At 50.4% G+C, this 17,196-nt stretch overlaps 4 protein-coding genes across 4 annotated transcripts; 3 read left to right on the plus strand and 1 right to left on the minus strand.

Moving 5' to 3' along the window:
* Nucleotides 1–637: 637 nt before the first annotated feature.
* On the plus strand, nucleotides 638–3,991 carry N7496_008565 (putative mRNA splicing factor RNA helicase (Cdc28); the record flags this gene model as incomplete). The annotated part of the gene is made up of 1 exon (XM_056701484.1): nucleotides 638–3,991. The coding sequence occupies one exon, from the start codon at nucleotides 638–640 to the stop codon at nucleotides 3,989–3,991; it is 3,354 nt and encodes a 1,117-aa protein (XP_056553547.1).
* Nucleotides 3,992–4,931: 940 nt separating this feature from the next.
* N7496_008566 (WD40 repeat domain-containing protein) lies at nucleotides 4,932–8,380 on the plus strand (the record flags this gene model as incomplete). Its single annotated transcript, XM_056701485.1, has 2 exons — nucleotides 4,932–6,401; nucleotides 6,461–8,380. 2 exons carry the CDS (start codon nucleotides 4,932–4,934, stop codon nucleotides 8,378–8,380), a joined length of 3,390 nt encoding a protein of 1,129 aa, XP_056553548.1.
* A 1,180-nt stretch (nucleotides 8,381–9,560) lies between these two features.
* N7496_008567 (cytochrome b5-like heme/steroid binding domain-containing protein) lies at nucleotides 9,561–9,927 on the plus strand (the record flags this gene model as incomplete). The annotated part of the gene is made up of 2 exons (XM_056701486.1): nucleotides 9,561–9,740; nucleotides 9,850–9,927. The coding sequence occupies 2 exons, from the start codon at nucleotides 9,561–9,563 to the stop codon at nucleotides 9,925–9,927; spliced, it is 258 nt and encodes an 85-aa protein (XP_056553549.1).
* A 1,292-nt stretch (nucleotides 9,928–11,219) lies between these two features.
* Nucleotides 11,220–15,208, minus strand: N7496_008568 (putative nuclear migration protein; the record flags this gene model as incomplete). The annotated part of the gene is made up of 2 exons (XM_056701487.1): nucleotides 11,220–12,091; nucleotides 12,148–15,208. 2 exons carry the CDS (start codon nucleotides 15,206–15,208, stop codon nucleotides 11,220–11,222), a joined length of 3,933 nt encoding a protein of 1,310 aa, XP_056553550.1.
* Between the last annotated feature and the right edge of the window lie 1,988 nt (nucleotides 15,209–17,196).

The raw sequence follows: 17,196 nt of genomic DNA on the forward strand, positions 1-17,196 counted from the left end.
ATATCCCAATGAAATGTTTGATTATTTGTTAATTTTTGTGCTACTTGTAAGAATAGTACCTAGGGTTCTGTATTTCGTGTAGGATATGCGTATTTAGGCATGTTAGGTGGCAGGTTTTCAGCTAGGTAAGAGGTCCATAAATTGTGGGATTGAGCTGTAGGTTATGGATGCTGATGATGGTGCGGAGATATATATATTGAGTCAAGTTTAGCTGCCATCCCACATGGATTCCCAGCTACGTAATCATTGATGATTTCTAGCATAGTGGGGCCCATAATTGAAAGAAGATTTGAAAGAATGCAGAAATTACCCAGTAACTAATAGATTTTTCGTCATTTAGCGTACTTGATATCTAAAAAGTAGCAGTTGATATACTTCGGAAGACAAGATATTCCTGCCGTGTTTCTGGGATCGCCACTCGTCTTGGCGCGACCTCCGAGCTCTGCTCTCCGCATCCGTTAAACCTTCAAATTTATTCCCCACCTCTTTCTCCATTACTGTTTCCTGGCAGGCCCCTACAAATCATCCGAAATCCCTGCGAATCATGCGACCTATCGTCTAAAACCCTTTAAACGCCATATCACCCCGTGAAGCCCCTTAAAGACCACCTCAAACCTCCCCAACCTCCGCGCCCACCATGGACAACAAGACTTTCGTGTCCGACTCCCTCATCCGCCTGACCGGCGCGTCAGACCCAATTGCCGTCGACTTTGTCCTTGCCGAAGCTTCATCTGCCAAATCTGCATCCTCCCTCCAAGACAAACTGGTCTCCTTCCTCGATGGCAGTCCCGACGAGATCGGCGCATTCTGCGGGCAACTTTTCTCCCGGGTAGGAAAGGGCAGCAGCCAGCCCAGCGCATCCGCTTCAAAATCTGCAGCTAGCAGGGAATCCTCAAAGAAGAAATACCGCCTTGTGGATATGGACGAGGATCTGCCCGATCCCGCATCATCACTAGGACCTGTCAACGTCGAGGCCGAGCGCGATAGACGGCGACGCCGTGATAGGGAGAGGGACAGCGAGCGGGACAGAGACCGGAGTCGTCGTGAGAAAGACGATAGCCGGAAACGAGATCGCAGCCGGGACGCGGAGAGTCGGGACAGACCGCACACGAAGAAGTTGCGACAGCGAGATGCAGATGATTTCGACGACCGATGGGGTGACGAAGAAATCGCCGAAGATGAACGATACGCCGACGAAGACGAATTCGCCGAGTCGCCACCAAAGCGCACACGACTTGAAGATGGCTCGGCCTCTCCGCGCGCCGCCTCGCCTGCCGACGATATCGACCCCCAGACTAAACAGGAGATTGAGCGACAAAAGGATTTACGCGAGAGAGATGAATTCGCGAAGCGCTTGGCCAACAAGGATAGTTCCAAATCGAAGAAGATCGTCGAAGATCGGACACGGGATAGCGAAGCTGCACGGAGACGTGCGTTGGCCGATGATGCCGATGCGCGGGCGTCTGTGATGCCTGATCTGCGTGAGCGCTCGCGACAAGAATATTTGAAGAAGCGTGAGGCGGAGCGACTGGCTCTGCTGCGGCGTCAGGTTGCAGAGGAAGCCGCCGAGCTGCGCGAGAACCCGAATCTGACGCGTCGGGAGAAGGAAGAATTTGCACGAAACCGGGAGGTTCTACGGATTGCGGAGGAGCGACTTCGAATCGACGACCATCGTGATGGATACATGATGCCTGAGGATTATATTACGGAGAAAGGCAAGATCGATCGCAAGAAGAAGGAGGATGCGCTGTATAAGCGATACGTGGATCGTGATGAAATCGGCCAGGAGAAGTTCGTTACTGAACATGAGGAGTGGGAGCTGGAACAAGCTGCCAAAGCGAAAGCGCAGATCAAAAAGGCCGAGTTTGTGGACGAGGGCGACTACGAGTATGTTTTCGACGATACGCAGCAGATCAACTTCGTCATGGAGTCCAAGATCGAGGGAACTCAGAAGCCGATGACGCAGGAGCAATTGCGGTTCAAGCAGCAGGTCGATGCCGCGGAGAAGAAGGCTGCAACTATGGAGGAGACCCGGAAGAGTCTTCCTATCTATCAATTCCGCGATCAGATTATCCAGGCTGTGCACGATCACCAGGTTCTTATTATTGTTGGTGAGACAGGTTCTGGTAAAACAACCCAGATCCCGCAGTACCTTCACGAGGCTGGTTTCACCAAGGACGGTTTGAAAATTGGCTGCACCCAGCCGCGTCGTGTGGCCGCCATGAGTGTCGCTGCGCGTGTGGCCGAGGAAATGGGCACCAAGATTGGCAATGAAGTTGGCTATGCTATTCGTTTCGAGGACAATACCAGCGACAAGACTATCCTGAAGTATATGACTGACGGCATGCTTCTGCGAGAGTTGCTCACGGAGCCGGACCTCGGCCAGTACGCGGCGCTGATGATTGACGAGGCCCATGAGCGGACGGTGCCAACCGATATTGCTTGCGGTCTTTTGAAGGATATCGCCAAGGCGCGACCTGATCTGAAGCTCCTCATTTCCTCAGCTACTATGGATGCGCAAAAGTTCCAAAAGTACTTTGATGATGCGCCCATTTTCAACATTCCCGGTCGTCGTTACCCAGTCGACGTGCACTATACCTCTCAGCCCGAGGCCAACTATCTCGCTGCAGCCATCACTACGGTCTTCCAGATTCACGTCACCCAGGGACCTGGTGATATTCTGGTCTTCTTGACAGGTCAAGAAGAAATTGAAGCCGCTGAGCAAAGTTTACAAGAAACGGCACGGAAACTCGGTAGTAAAATACCAGAGATGATTATTTGTCCGATTTACGCCAATTTGCCATCTGAATTGCAAACCAAGATCTTCGAGCCCACGCCGCCCAAGGCGCGCAAGGTCGTGCTGGCCACGAATATTGCCGAGACCAGTTTGACTATCGACGGTATCGTCTACGTAATTGATCCCGGTTTCGTGAAGGAGAATGTGTTCAACCCCCGGACGGGCATGGAAAGTCTCGTCGTTACGCCTTGCTCACGCGCCTCTGCTAACCAGCGAGCTGGTCGAGCTGGGCGTGTTGGACCAGGCAAATGCTTCCGATTGTATACCAAGTGGGCATACTACAACGAGTTGGAAGAGAACACTACGCCCGAGATTCAACGCACGAATCTCAACAGTGTCATCCTAATGTTGAAGTCGCTGGGCATTGACCAACTGCTCGATTTTGATTTCATGGACCCACCACCAGCCGAAACCATTATCCGCGCCTTGGAACAGCTCTATGCACTAGGTGCATTGAATGATCGAGGCGACCTGACCAAGGTAGGCCGACAAATGGCCGAATTCCCCACGGACCCCATGCTCGCCAAGGCCATCCTCGCCGCTGGCCAATACGGCTGCGTCGAAGAAGTCCTCTCCATCGTCTCCATGCTCGGCGAAGCGAGCGCCCTCTTCTTCCGTCCAAAAGACAAGAAAATCCACGCCGACAGTGCCCGCAACCGCTTCACCGTCAAAGACGGCGGCGACCACCTCACCCTCCTGAACATCTGGAACCAATGGGTCGACTCCGACTTCAGCGTCGTCTGGTCCAAAGAGAACTTCCTCCAACAACGCAGTCTCACGCGCGCCCGCGACGTCCGCGATCAACTCGCCAAGCTCTGCGACCGCGTCGAAGTAACAGTCAGCACCTGCGGCTCCAACAACATGGTGCCCATCCAAAAGGCCATTACGGCGGGCTTTTTCCCGAACGCAGCGCGTCTCCAACGCGGTGGCGATAGTTACCGCACGATTAAGAATGGGCAGTCGGTGTACTTGCATCCGTCTAGCACGTTGTTTGAGGTTAACCCCCGGTGGGTGATTTACTTTGAGCTTGTGTTGACGAGTAAGGAGTATATGCGGAGTAATATGCCGTTGCAGGCGGAGTGGTTGGTGGAGGTTGCGCCGCATTATTACAAGAAGAAGGATTTGGAGTCTTTGGGGTTGGATAGGAAGGTTCCTAAGGGGGCTGGGGCGGCTGGGGAGAAGAGTCGGACTTGAGGATATTAGATACGTGTTTGTTTGTATATTAAGAATTTAAGTGGGAAATATCCTATCCATGGTTGAAATTTGATGCCTTTAGATCCTTGCAATAGATACTAGAACTGTATGCTCTGCTAAAATATCTATGCGGCCTTGCTATAGGCAATGTACACTCGATAGAACCCCCTTGTAGAATCTTCCCTCCACGGCTTATACCGGGGATTTTCTACCAGATCTCCCCTTCGTGGCGTGTGCCTTTTTTTTTTGTTCTTTCTTTCAGGACCAGTCATCATTGGCCCTTCTAGGGCACTTTATCTTCCCTTTGCTTCTTGTTATTCTGTGTAGATACATAGAACTTCCTTTGCCTTTTCCTGCTTCCTTGCGCTTAGCGGTCCTGTGGATGTCAAAACTGACAAGTAAATTGGATTGACTAGGACAAGATGAGTGAAGCAAGTCCTCCTTGTGTATTTTTAGCCTTTATTATGATAGCACTGATCAGTCTTCCCACTCATAGACGTCTAAAGTCAACGCAACTCTCACTCCGTTAGGATACTAGAGTGCTAAGGCTAGCCAAAAGAGGTAAGCAATCACAATGCAGCTTTTAGCGCCGATAAGTCACCTGATAGAAAGGCTGAAGTTGCCCCTCCTGGGTGCAGCTTAGCTGCTCCTAACTCTTTCTTCCTCGAAATTAGAGCATGATTTGTGGACTCGGATGACTGCCGTGATCATGGGTTCGACTTCGGCGTCAATTAGCGGCACAAATTGGGGATTTCAGGTTGCAAACAATTCCGGAACCATCAATATTTCCAAAGGTACTTCCAAAAGCTTTGTTTTGTGAATGGTGGGTAGCCATCAATGTAGCTAACAGCAACGTTGCTGCTTCATAGAGGACGGAGACAATGAATGTCTTTCAGCTCTTTTATCCACCTATCCTGGTGTATCCGATCCTAGCGATCATATGAGGGAAATCGAACAAGCGAAAGGAGGCCTCGTCAGGGAATCATATGAATGGATACTCCACCATCCAAGTTTCCGACAGCTTCAGACCGAGAACCAAAAGCGACTGCTGTGGATCAGAGGCGAGCCTGGACATGGGAAAACGATGCTGCTGATAGGCATGATCAAGGAGCTGGAGAGCTCATCACCCCAGGCTGCGCTTGTCTACTTCTTCTGTCAAGGCCCAAACGCGCATATGAATAGTGCCACGGCTGTTTTGAGAGGCCTCATCTACCGTCTCATCATGGAAAAATCTTCCCTAATAACCCATCTGCGCGAGAGATATGATCGTCACAAAGGAATCTTTCAAGATGGGAGCTCTTTCATCGCTCTGTCAGATATAGCTGCACGCATGTTGCGGGACCCTGGGCTCGGACGCGCATTCATCGTGATTGATGCCCTTGATGAGTGCGAAACGAGTCAAGATCAGCTACTCAACTTCATCGCTGAGAACATCTCTGTCTCACCCTCTATAAAGTGGATTGTGTCGAGCCGCAACGTGCTAAGCATCATTGACCAACTCGGTCAAACGAGCTCCGAGCTTCAAATACACTTGGATCTGGCAGATAATCCAGACGAACTGATCCAAGCAGTCAATGCTTACATCGATTCCAGGATAGAGAAACTCCAAGTCTTGAGGAGTAGCCACCAGCTTAAAGCGCAAGTACGGGATGTCATGCGTGAGAAGGCGGCGAATACATTCCTTTGGGTAGCTCTCGTCGCCAAAGAGCTCGAGAAAGTCCGGAAATGGAATGTTCTCAAAGTTCTCGACAACATTCCATCTGGATTGGAAGGCCTGTACGATAGAATGATGAGACATATTGGAGATCTGGATATGGATGATCCGGTCCTCTGTTACCGGGTTCTTGCAGCGGCTACTCTAGCATATCGTCCACTTCTCTTGGCGGAAATGGGAGTCTTGGCTGGGTTGCCCGATGAAATATCAAGCGACCCAGATAACATCAAGGAAATTGTGACCATGTGTGGATCATTCTTCAGGGTTCAGGACGACTCTATTCAATTCATTCACCAATCAGCACTGGACCATTTGAAAAATAACGCAAGCGAGGTTCTTTTTGCTCCAGACTATGGGATCACTCACTTTAAAATGTTTTCGAGCTCGATCAAGACGCTTTCAAAAGAGTTAAAGCGGAACATTTACAACCTTGAAACTCCTGGAACGCTAATAGAAGAGATCAAAGTGCCAGAGCCTGATCCACTGGGGGCAGTACGGTACTCGTGTGTCTATTGGGTCAGCCATCTTTCGGACTGGAACGAGAGCGGCATGAGTCTTGAAGATACCCTGCAAGATGATGGCCAAGTACATGGATTTCTCAAAGATCATCTTCTTCATTGGCTCGAAGCCTCGTCGCTGATTGGAGCTATTGGGGACACGATACATGCGGTGATCAAACTGCAAACACTGTTAGAGGTTAGTGTTCTGTGATACTTCGTGGGTTGATGCGAGAACTATACTCTAACAAAGCATAGGAAGCTATTGGGAAGTCTGCTCTGATGGACTTGGCTGATGACGTTCATCGATTTGTGCTCAAGAATGGTTTTATGATCCAGATGGCTCCGCTCCAAGCATATGTATCTGCTCTTTTGTTCACCCCCAGTGAAACACCAATTCGAAGATTGTTCGCAAAGCAGGAACCAAGGTGGATACCGAAGAAACCGATAGTCAACGAGAAATGGGGATCGGCCATCCACAGTCTCGAGGTTAACGGCGAGCCATGTTCGCTTGCATTCTCTCATGACTCGAAGATATTGGCTTCGAATTCTTACCGCGGTGTCCAGCTCTGGGATGTTTCAACAGGGCTGCTCAGAGCTGAACTCAAGACCAACATATCCAAAATGTCTTCAGCGATTCACCCAATAGTGTTCTCGCATGACTCGAGGCTATTGGCATCGGCGCACCCCCACGGGCATGTATTCATTTGGGAGGTCACAACGGGAATTCGCAATCATATGATTGAATGCGTCGCCCAGATCGAGCTTCTAGTGTTCTCACGCGACTCGAGCCTTTTTGCAGTCTGTTATGATTCATATAGCGAGATTTGGGAAACAAATACTTGGTCATTGAAAAAAGAAATCCCTCATCGGAGCAGGAATAAAATGACCGGATCCTTTGTATGTTTCTCTCCTAATATGAAGATGTTTGTTCCCCCGCCAGAAAATACGGAAATCGAGATCTGGGACACCGATACATGCTCCGTTCACCAAAAATTTCACGTTTCGGATGAAATTTCCAAAATTGTCTTTTCGCCTGATGGGAAACTCTTAGCATCAGGGTCGGAGGGTGGAACCATTTGTATCTGGAATGTCACTTCATTTTCGCTGGAAAAAACCATCCGAGATCACACGAGTCAGATAACATTTCTCAAATTTTCTCATGACTCACAAACATTCGTCTCGTTGTATTTCGATGGGCGCCTCCGGATCTGGAATACTATTACTTGGTCTGTCATATCAACAATCGATGGCCATTCTTCACGGAGGTTTGATCCAATGCTTCGGGTGATATCTGTTACGAACGACTGCAAGCTACTTGCATTTGTATCGGGAACAATTCAAATCTGGGACATGGCCAGATCTCTCATGGAGCACCAAGTTGATGAGCCGAGGGGTGAAGTACCATGTCCACCTATATTTTCAGAGGACTTGAAGCGTTCGTCATTGGTATGGATATATGGAGGTCAACTCACATTCGTCCGGAATACTTCTACTGGGACGATCGAAAAGATTATCGAGTTGGAAGACTGTGAAAGTCGGATTGTTGGGTGGTCTCATGACTTGAGTATGTTTGCCTGGATATCAGAATGTGATACTGTCAAATTAGGGGAGCTTTCTTCAGAGGAAGCCAAGCAAGTCCTCACACACCAAGAAGGGATAATTAAAGGAGTTACTTTCTCTTTTGATTGCAAATATGTGGCGTTTACCAGCGACAAAAGACCTACTATTACCATCTGGAGTGTAGGGACAGGCCAACTGCTTCTCTCAATTGCCAATGAGCACCAAGAGCCAAGATTCGTGACATTTTCGCATGACTCGGGGTATCTTGCAGCAACTTATCCGTCCGAGGTCAAAATTTGGGACATAGGAAATCCGCCTGGAATCGCACCAGTCAAGGAGACTCTGTCAAGACCCCAGGAGTTGGCTGGCGCTCTCACATTTTCTCACGACTCGAGGCTTCTGGCTGTGGCACATGGCCATGCAGATCGTCCTTTGGATTTCTGCATTCGGATTTTGGACACATCCACCATGATTGTCAGGGAGACAATCATGACTGATATAGTCGCTGAGAGTCTGTCTTTCAACTCCGATGCCTCGTTTATAAAGACTGGTCGTTACTGCCTTGCTGTCCGCAGCAATGACCCTGATTGTGCTCATGCCGGGGGGACCTTGTGACGAAGGCAAAATACCTAGGATTTTATCTCAGCAATGACTGCTCATGGATTGAGCTTCATGGGAAGAAAATGGTTTACGTTCCAGCCGATTATCGCATGGATACTGATCGAAGGGAAGATCGGTTTGCTATATCTCGGAGTGACCATCCCCCCTCTGTCACAACAATCGCCTTCCGTGGTCAAGCCAGGAAATATTGGTTGATTGAATTGGACGAGGAAGCATTAAGCTATGTATGAGTCAAATTCAAGGACTCAAGTGGTTTGAAAAAGAACGAGTTCTGATCGACAGTATTTGATGGATATTACTCCTTCCCTGTGTTGTTTACAGGGCCAGTGCCTTTCGCCTTTGAGGTGTATCGTTGCAGATTCTCATTATTTGCAGGGTCACCCGTTACAGTTTGCGAGGTGTTTCCGATAGATTATTTCCTCGTTCTTTGCAGTTTCCCCTATTAATGACATATATAAGCCCCCTCATGTTTTCCTGCCTTGTTCCTTCTTCTAGAGCGCCAGAGCGCCGGGTCACCCGGGCTCTAGAGATAGGCAATATTGCTTTGCTCCCAGGTTTATTCCCGACTCGTTATGCAGAGAGTTCCTCGATATGGTACATTAGCATTGGAGCCGCTTGGTCTAAAGGTTGCGAGCCATTTCCATACAAGTTCTAGGCTGACAGAACTTGAATTTCTCAGTTTTATTTAGCATGTGTGCCTGGGCGGGAGCTGTAACAAGGGAGATCATGTGTTTAGTAGGACTGTACTTCTGTCTATGAACGAGATGAAATTCCAAAAAAGGAGAAATCTATAGCCGAAAGGGAATACTCAATAGCCGACATCTGTACAACTACCATCCTTCAGTACCCCTACTACAGTAGGATAACTATAGCGTCATTTTCAAGAGATAAAAACACCTCTTCAACCAACATAAAATGCATATGTAACATATCTCGGAATATTCCACTAATCAATAAATTCCGGACCCCCCATCCAAACCAATCAGCAGCAACGCATTCGCAATTGGCCCGACCGCGGCACACCCCGATTTACCTCGGCCCCGCTGACTTTCCCCCCAGACTTTCCAAGAGAACTCCGCCAAGTCTCCGCGGCCTTTAAACGTCACATTCCACTTCTCCTCCATCTTCCCTAAATCTCCACCCACAAACGAACACCACCTACACATCGCCCACCATGTCTACCAAGTCCTTCACCCCGGCCGAGGTTGCCGCCCACAACAACGCCGATAAGGGCATGTACATTATCGTCGACTCGTCCGTTTACGACGTCACCAACTTCGTTGACAAGCACCCCGGCGGCGCGAAGATCCTGAAGCGCGTTGCTGGTAAGGATGCTTCTAAGCAGTTCTGGAAGGTATGTACCTGGGGATAGAGGTGTAGTTACTCTATCTACTCTGCTAGTCATAGCCTTGGGATCCTGGTGTTTTGGTGTGGCATGAGCTAATACCGCTATGAATGTTTAGTACCACAACGAGTCCGTTCTGAAGAAGTACGCGCCCAAGTTGAAGATTGGTGATGTCAAGGATGCGGCGAAGCTGTGAGCGATGCGACAATGGATTATACACATACACGAGAGCGAGCGATCAATGACACGTGCCTGGCTTTTGGAAATAATTCGCGCGAGGGGCCCGCCGATCAGAATGAGCTGAGCGTGGCCTAAACGTGGACAACTCATAGTGTTGAGTTAGCGAACAGTTGCTTGCGAACGAAGCGATTCCGGAAGGTTGTTGTGGATATGGATATGGATTCTTAGAATTGGAGTATCGAGAAGATGTGTTTATACCCGCTTTATACGACATTTCTATTCTTGTACATTTTCATCCTGACCCGGCTACTTTTTCAAGTGATCTACAATCTTAGAGGTACTGCAGGCTAACCGTAAAAGATTTTGCTATATCCATGAATTGAACCCGCGACCTCTCATTCCCTATATACTTCATGACGATGCTCCATGCTCAGCCCGCGGCTTCACCGCGAAACAGCATCGAATAAACAACACATAATAACACCATCAGATCAGCTTTTAAATAATTTTAAAAAGGAGGATTATATTCTATAGGATTTTATGGTTAAAATGATATAAAGAAAGTGTAATAAAAAGGATATTAAAAAGAGAAATACCGCAGGATGGTCGGATTCCAAAAAACTTCACCCGCCGGCGTCCGCACTTGCTCTATAGAATAGCTACGTCGCCGAACCCACTGAAGTGGCTACTAGTCACCTAGTGGTAAACCAATAGACAACCGGGCAGGATAAGTTGCTGATTTCAACTGGAAGTAAATGATAACACCTCATGCGATTCCCACCCGGTTATTTTGATTTGGTCATGTCTTCACTCCTAACTATCCCTTGGACATCAAGAAATCTACAGTATAGACATATCAAGAGAAGAGAAAAAATAATCATTATCTGTACAGTACCTAATGACAGGCTATATAATATGAAAGGCAAAAAGAAAATAATGCAAATCACCAACGCCCCATAATCCATAAATCCATCGCTACTTCGAATAGGTATCCTGTCGCACAATGGTATCAAGATGGTCAAAAGCAAAAAGGTCGAATGGGCATAATCCAAGAATGCCCAAGCGCTCAAAAGGGGGTGTCAAGGTGAACAAAGTAAAGAAAAAGAGTATAAAAGAAAGGAGAAGAGCATTGCAAGGTATGTAGGTTAGAGAAGGGTGATCAGTGTCTTGGTCAGTGCAAAGACACGTGGAATAAAAGGGATATATATACGGGTGTTGCATGAGTGCAAAGCGTCCAAATGACAAGATAGAAAAGAGAAGAAAAAGGAAGGAGAAGTTATAATCAAGGCGAGAAAAGGCCATCTCCAACTAGAACCCTCTGAAAGGATCTGATCGGAAAGAAAGCTCACTCTCATCCACAGACCGGCCATCATATGCACTCCACTGACTAGACGTCTTCCGCGCATGCCGCTGTTTCACAGACGGCACAGCCCGAGGACGATTAATCTGCTCAGCATGGTGATCAATGAACGCCTCCATACGAACAGTGCCGACATCAAACATATTACTTGTCGCCGTATTCGCTGTACGTCCACTCCCCTCCGACGTACGACTAATACTGCTTCGACCACTTCGGATACCCGCAGGTAAAGCCGGAGGCGCCACGGGCGAGAAATACGGTTCATTTGAACCCGTTGTCCCGCTGTGCGATGAGGGCACAGTTCCCTGGCTGGAAAAACTGCGGATAGCGTGCAACGCGGGCGGGCGTGGAGCCGTGTTACTGCGTTTGCGAGTATGATGGTGGCTGCTGTGGTTCGAGAAGCGGGGGACGTGGGGTGCGTCGGCAGCCAAGTTGTCCAGGTCCCCTGCGGAGGGGATTTCGGGCACTAGTGCGCCGGGGAAGGATCGTTTGCCCTTTGGCATTGGGCGGGGTTTACCCTTTGCGACGCGGATAGAGTCGCGGATGGGGTTGCGGCGGAGGGCGGCGTGGGGTGGTGGTGAGGCGGCCTCTTCTTGAGGCGCTGGGGGGATGGCGGCGAGGTCTTGGAGGCCCATTGAAGAGTGGCTGAGGAAGGAGAGGGCTGTGAGCCAGACATAGTGGCGCTCTACGGTGAGCGCGGTGAATTTGAGGGCGCGTTGGGGCGTAAGAACGAGGATGGAACGGTTGAAGGGAGCGGGAGTGGTGCTGCCTTTAGGCATGGGGTTGTCGTCTTTCACATCGAGGACGGATTGAATGGTGACTGGAAGATAGGTTAGTATACTTTGTTATGGATTGATTGGCAATGTCAGCACTCACACTTTCGGCCACTCTTGCCCAGCAATGCAGGCCCGCTGGTCGGCTGCTTGCTACTCCACATGATGGCACCCTCATATGGTGCAAGCCAGACCCATCGCTTGTGTCGGACACCACTGTTGGTGATGTTGGCCGATACCTCATCAGGGTTCTTGCCCTCCCAATTATCCTTGGACTCGCCCATGCCGAAAGACTTGCGGCGACGGACGTACTTGAACATCCACTCGCCAACCATAGTCTGAGCAATTGCGTCAACCACACTAGTTGGTTGCACGCCACCCGTCGAGTCCCGCCGGTCATGGTTCCAACCCGTAGATCCAGTTGCACGATGCGAGGCCCGTTTCTGGACATTGCGTCGGTCACGAGGAGCTGTGATATCATCGAACGGCATTGGAGGCGGGTTGTAAGATGGACTATCCAAAACGAAAGAGGATGCAGAGCGTGCTGGTGATGATTGGGTTTCAGGACGTTCGGGGAGATCCGAGTTGGACATTGCTGCTGCGGAGCGAACTCGGCGCAGAGTTGGCCGGCGCACGATTGTTGCACGCGCACCACGGTCCGAGAACTGTCTCGCCGAGCGGGTTGGGCTTGGTGGTCCATCGCTACCATTCAGCCCACTCTTTCGAGAACTGAGGCGGATAGGAACAGGGAAGGGAGGGGCGATGCTGGATCCCGCGCTGCCGCTTTCGAGACTGGGTTCGCTAGGGCTGCGAGCGCGCGTCTTCTGATGTGCTGCCGCACCGCTGGAAATCATGGCCATTTTGCGCATACCAGGCTGGCGGGTAGCAGAAGTAGCGCTTGCACCGGATCGGAGGACGGGCCGTGAGCCTCGAGCAACGTCAGATGGGCGTGACTCGGGATCAGAGAGATGCTCATCGATTTCAGGAAGAGCCATCTCGTCGAGACTGGGTCGTGACTTGGCATTGACCATTTTGCCACGGCGGAGGGTGTAAGATGCGAATGGACGGTTGAGCAGCTCGTCGTCCGTGAAGATATCCCGCTCTTCGGCGGCGGGATCCTCGTCGTCACTTAGCTGTTCAAATCCAGCGAACAAACTGCTGGAGCGGAAGGGTCGTCGCAGACCAGAAGAAACCAAATCGTCCGAGAGCGGGCCGTTGTCGTTGTTGCCCGGATAAGCCTGCACGAGCTCTGAAGGCTGCGCACGTGGTGGTTTGGCAGGTCGTTCAGCCGCAAATGGCCGTTGCTCTCTCTTGGCAGATCGTGGTGGAGGTACGGGTGGACGGTATGGTTGATAGACGGGTTCTTTGACTTCGGATCGGATAGGAAGATCGGGAATGGCGGAGGGTAGGAGGCTGGCAGGGAGTTTGACAGGTCGTTGGTCGATGCGAATCTCCTCGGTCTGAATGGCAACAGATCGGCCTTCGACGACGGACCTGAAATTGGCCTGCACCGAGACATTCTTGGTTTGCGGCGGAAGAACGACGCTGTTGCGGGGTGAAGGTGGCTCAGAAGCAGGCGGGTGAATGGCAATCATTGGAATATCCATTTGTGCGGGCACATCGTTGGGCGACAATGTAGCCTTTCCAGCAGCGACTCGTTCAACCTCGGGTATGTGATCGGTCTGTGTCGAAGCAGTTGCCATTTGAACTGGCTCTGGGGTCGCCTCAACGGCAGGACGGACCGGCGATTCAGGAACTTTGGGTGTCCATGGGGGACTGGGCAGCTCGCCGATTGTCTGGCAAGAGCTGGAAACCATTTCGACTTCGATGGTCAGTGTGGAGGAATCCTTCATTTCAGACAATTCGTCATCCTCCTCAGTCGTGACTTCCAATACTGGGATATCAGCAGGCACAGGCTCGACATCCTCAACGGCAACCAATGATTCAGGCGACGGTGGTGGTGAGTACTGGATACCCGTATCGCGATATTCCACTTGACTGTCCACTTTCACAGGACTAAGCGGCTCCATCGCACGGAACTCCGCAGCAATAGCCGACGCATTACTCTGCATCGAAAGACCCAGAATCCTCCGCGCCTTTGACGAAATATCATGCGATGCTGCCGAATGTACGGACAACGGCCTTTCCTCGGGAAGTGCCTCTGGCGAAGCGGGAGTCTCATCGTCATCAGACGCGACAAACTCATCTTCCTCTTCCTCGTCGAATGCCAATTCCTGAGCCAGATTCAAACCCGAATCACCCTTGCCAGGCGCCATACTCATAACCGAGTACCGAACATTGTGATAATGAGCGTCATTGTCGCCCTCATCGGTCGTCACACTGGTCATACTCGTGCGTCGCCGGCCCTGACTACTCGACGCCACACTAGCAGTATCGCTACCTTTCGTCTTATCCTTCTCCGTATCATCATCCTCGCCATGTTGCGAGACAAGCGTACCCGCTTCCTGCGCGGCCGCAACTTCATTCAGGACCGTTTTCAACCGGCCCTCCACCACGTGGACCTTGCGTTCTAAATTCCGGCGCTCATTCTCCCACGTGTCGCGATCGCGATCCCACAACATCTGCGTTCGCTCCGCTTCTTCCTCACGACTTCGAGCCCGTTTCTGCGTTTGTTCCAGTTTTTTGCGAACATCATTGATATTCTCCACTGCTTCGTCCCGCTCGCGGGCCAACTCCGTCATCGCCGATGACGTCCCACCTTCCAACAACTGGATCTGGTGTTTCAGGGAGCGCGCTTCGCGAGTCGCCCGGGACAAATTCTCGCCCAGCGTTTCCGTTTCCGTCCTCGATTCATCTAAACTCTGTTCTAGCACGTCGATGGCTTTGGTTTTACTCTCGACTTCGCGGCGGAGATTGAGGATCTCCGATACGAGCGAGGCATGGAGGGTAGGCGTGATTCTGCGAGCGTCGAATGGCGAAAGGGTATCTTCCTCCCCGAGCTCGTCGTCCAAATCGCTGTGTCCATCGGGCGAGAATGCGGGTGTTGGCAGACCCGGTGGAGAGGAAGGCGGTGCGGGGGAGGAATCTCGTCGGCGTCGTGCCGGTCGAGATCTCGATCTGGATTTGGAGTGAGCCCGGGTGGAGGACGGGGCTGGAGATGGTTGGGCCGTGGAGGCCATGGGGGATTGCAAGTCGGTTGCCATCTCGAGTCGAAATTGCGCAGTTCGACTTGGAACGATCACTGCATCGCCTGGGGAGAATTGGGAAAGTCGGGTCCCTGTGCTAACCAGAGCACGACACGGCCGAGTTCCATTCAATCGACCGTCTACCGTAATTCAATCATTCGTTGCAGAAGCGGAAAAAGTCGTGGGGTCTCAGGGGGAAAGGAATTAAATCGTGCTGCTCGTTTCGTTGGGCCAGGGGGGCTAAAGTGGTGTCTGTCTGTCTTGCACCAGTCTCTTCTTTTTTTTCCTTCTCTCTATCGTGTCGGACAAGCGCAAGGAAGATCAATTCAAGGTGGCTGCGGTGCAACATTCAGTCAGCCACTTGGTTGCAGCGCGGAAAGCGGGATGTACGCCCTGAGCGCGAGGGGAGCGCAATGCAGGCGATTTCCGTATGCACGGGAGGATTTGCCATCGATCTACTTACGGAAAAATAAATGCAGGACGCCTCAATTGAAGGGAGGAGCTGGAGAAAGGAAGCGTGATAGATGGATCAGATGTTGCCGCCTCCTGAGAAAAGAGACTGGGGAGAAATGGGGGGGTGGAGGGGAGAGCTTCGAAGAGAAGGACCCGCGATCAAAGTCCGAAACAGCGAAACAGCGAAACAGCGAGCCAAAATATTCCGGGGGGAGCTAGAAGAGGGACCGAGTTCCCGTTTTGGAGAGAGCACGATCTCTGGGAAGTAGTCAGAGATGATGGAACGAGGCCGCGATCCGAGAGGGTCAGAGAGTTTGGCTGATCAGCCTCGGGATACGCGTTTTCCTAAGAAGAGAAAAACACCAAAAGAGGAACAGGGGGGTGTTCGTTCGGTCAGCAGTCGTAGCCAATGGGTACTAGTGGACGGAGAAGCGTCGTTAAAGGGGGGGCCATGGGGAAGCTAGAAAGCCAACCCGATTAGCCCAGGATGCGACTTGCTCCACTGGAAAGCTGCCATCCAAGACACTAACGGACATTAGCTGGACTAGCAGAGAGCGTAAACGTACGTATATTAACCTAGATGGTTAGAACTCGAGATAGGCATATACCAGGACTATGCATATATCTAGATACAATGTGGCGCAGGGTTTCGGCTTCGAAAGTATATGACAGCCGTGAACCTATCGAGAGTCGACCATGGAAAGTATACGAAACCCCCCAGTCGTACCAGAGTTGGCGACTGTTCTAGAATAGATAAAACAAAACAAGAGCATAATACAAGGACAAAGGACCACTAAAGAATGGAAAGAAAGAAATAAATTTGTTAAAAAAAAAGAAAAGAAAGAAAGCTTTTTTTTTTTTCAAAACGCGAGAGGCGTCATAGTAATCTCGGCGAAATCCTCCCAGAAAGCCAGAAAAGGAGTCGAACATGATAGGATCGGCCGCAGACTCCAGCATGGGGAAGGCGTTCGTGACGAAAAAAAAAAACCTCGGATCCTCCAGGGTTCCACTTAAACCCGGGAATCACTCAGCTCGAGCTCTCTTGGACGAGATCTGGCCCCTCCCCCTATTCCGTCTTCCAGTCTTGGAGCACATAGTAGTAATACTATAAGAGTTGGGGAACTGCTAGTAGTAAATACTACAGCCTAACTATGCTCCGCCAGAATATCGTCGGCTATAACAATGCAAAAGTACACTCTACGGCGGAGATAATTAAAGAAACCTTAGAAAAGCCCTGACTAAAAACCCAATCACAGACTTGGCGACGCCAACATCAAGGACTAAATCATATGGAGGTCGTTAGTGAATCGAATAAATTAGATAGCATCCTCGAACCGGAAAAGGAGGGCTGCTCTAGCGTAATTGAGGAGACTCTATTCCATAATTGCCCTGCCTGTGCTACGGCATGTAATAGAGGCCATCATCCAATACACATAATTACTCATTCCATAATCCAACCAAGCTTGATAATTTGTCATCTTTTACCTACTTAAAGATGCATAAAATCCTATAATTACCCTTTGAACAATGACCCCTATTGAACACCACACTGG

The sequence above is a fragment of the Penicillium cataractarum genome (genome assembly GCF_028827025.1).
Source record: "Penicillium cataractarum strain IBT 29864 chromosome Unknown utg000007l, whole genome shotgun sequence".
Taxonomy (NCBI): domain Eukaryota; kingdom Fungi; phylum Ascomycota; class Eurotiomycetes; order Eurotiales; family Aspergillaceae; genus Penicillium; species Penicillium cataractarum.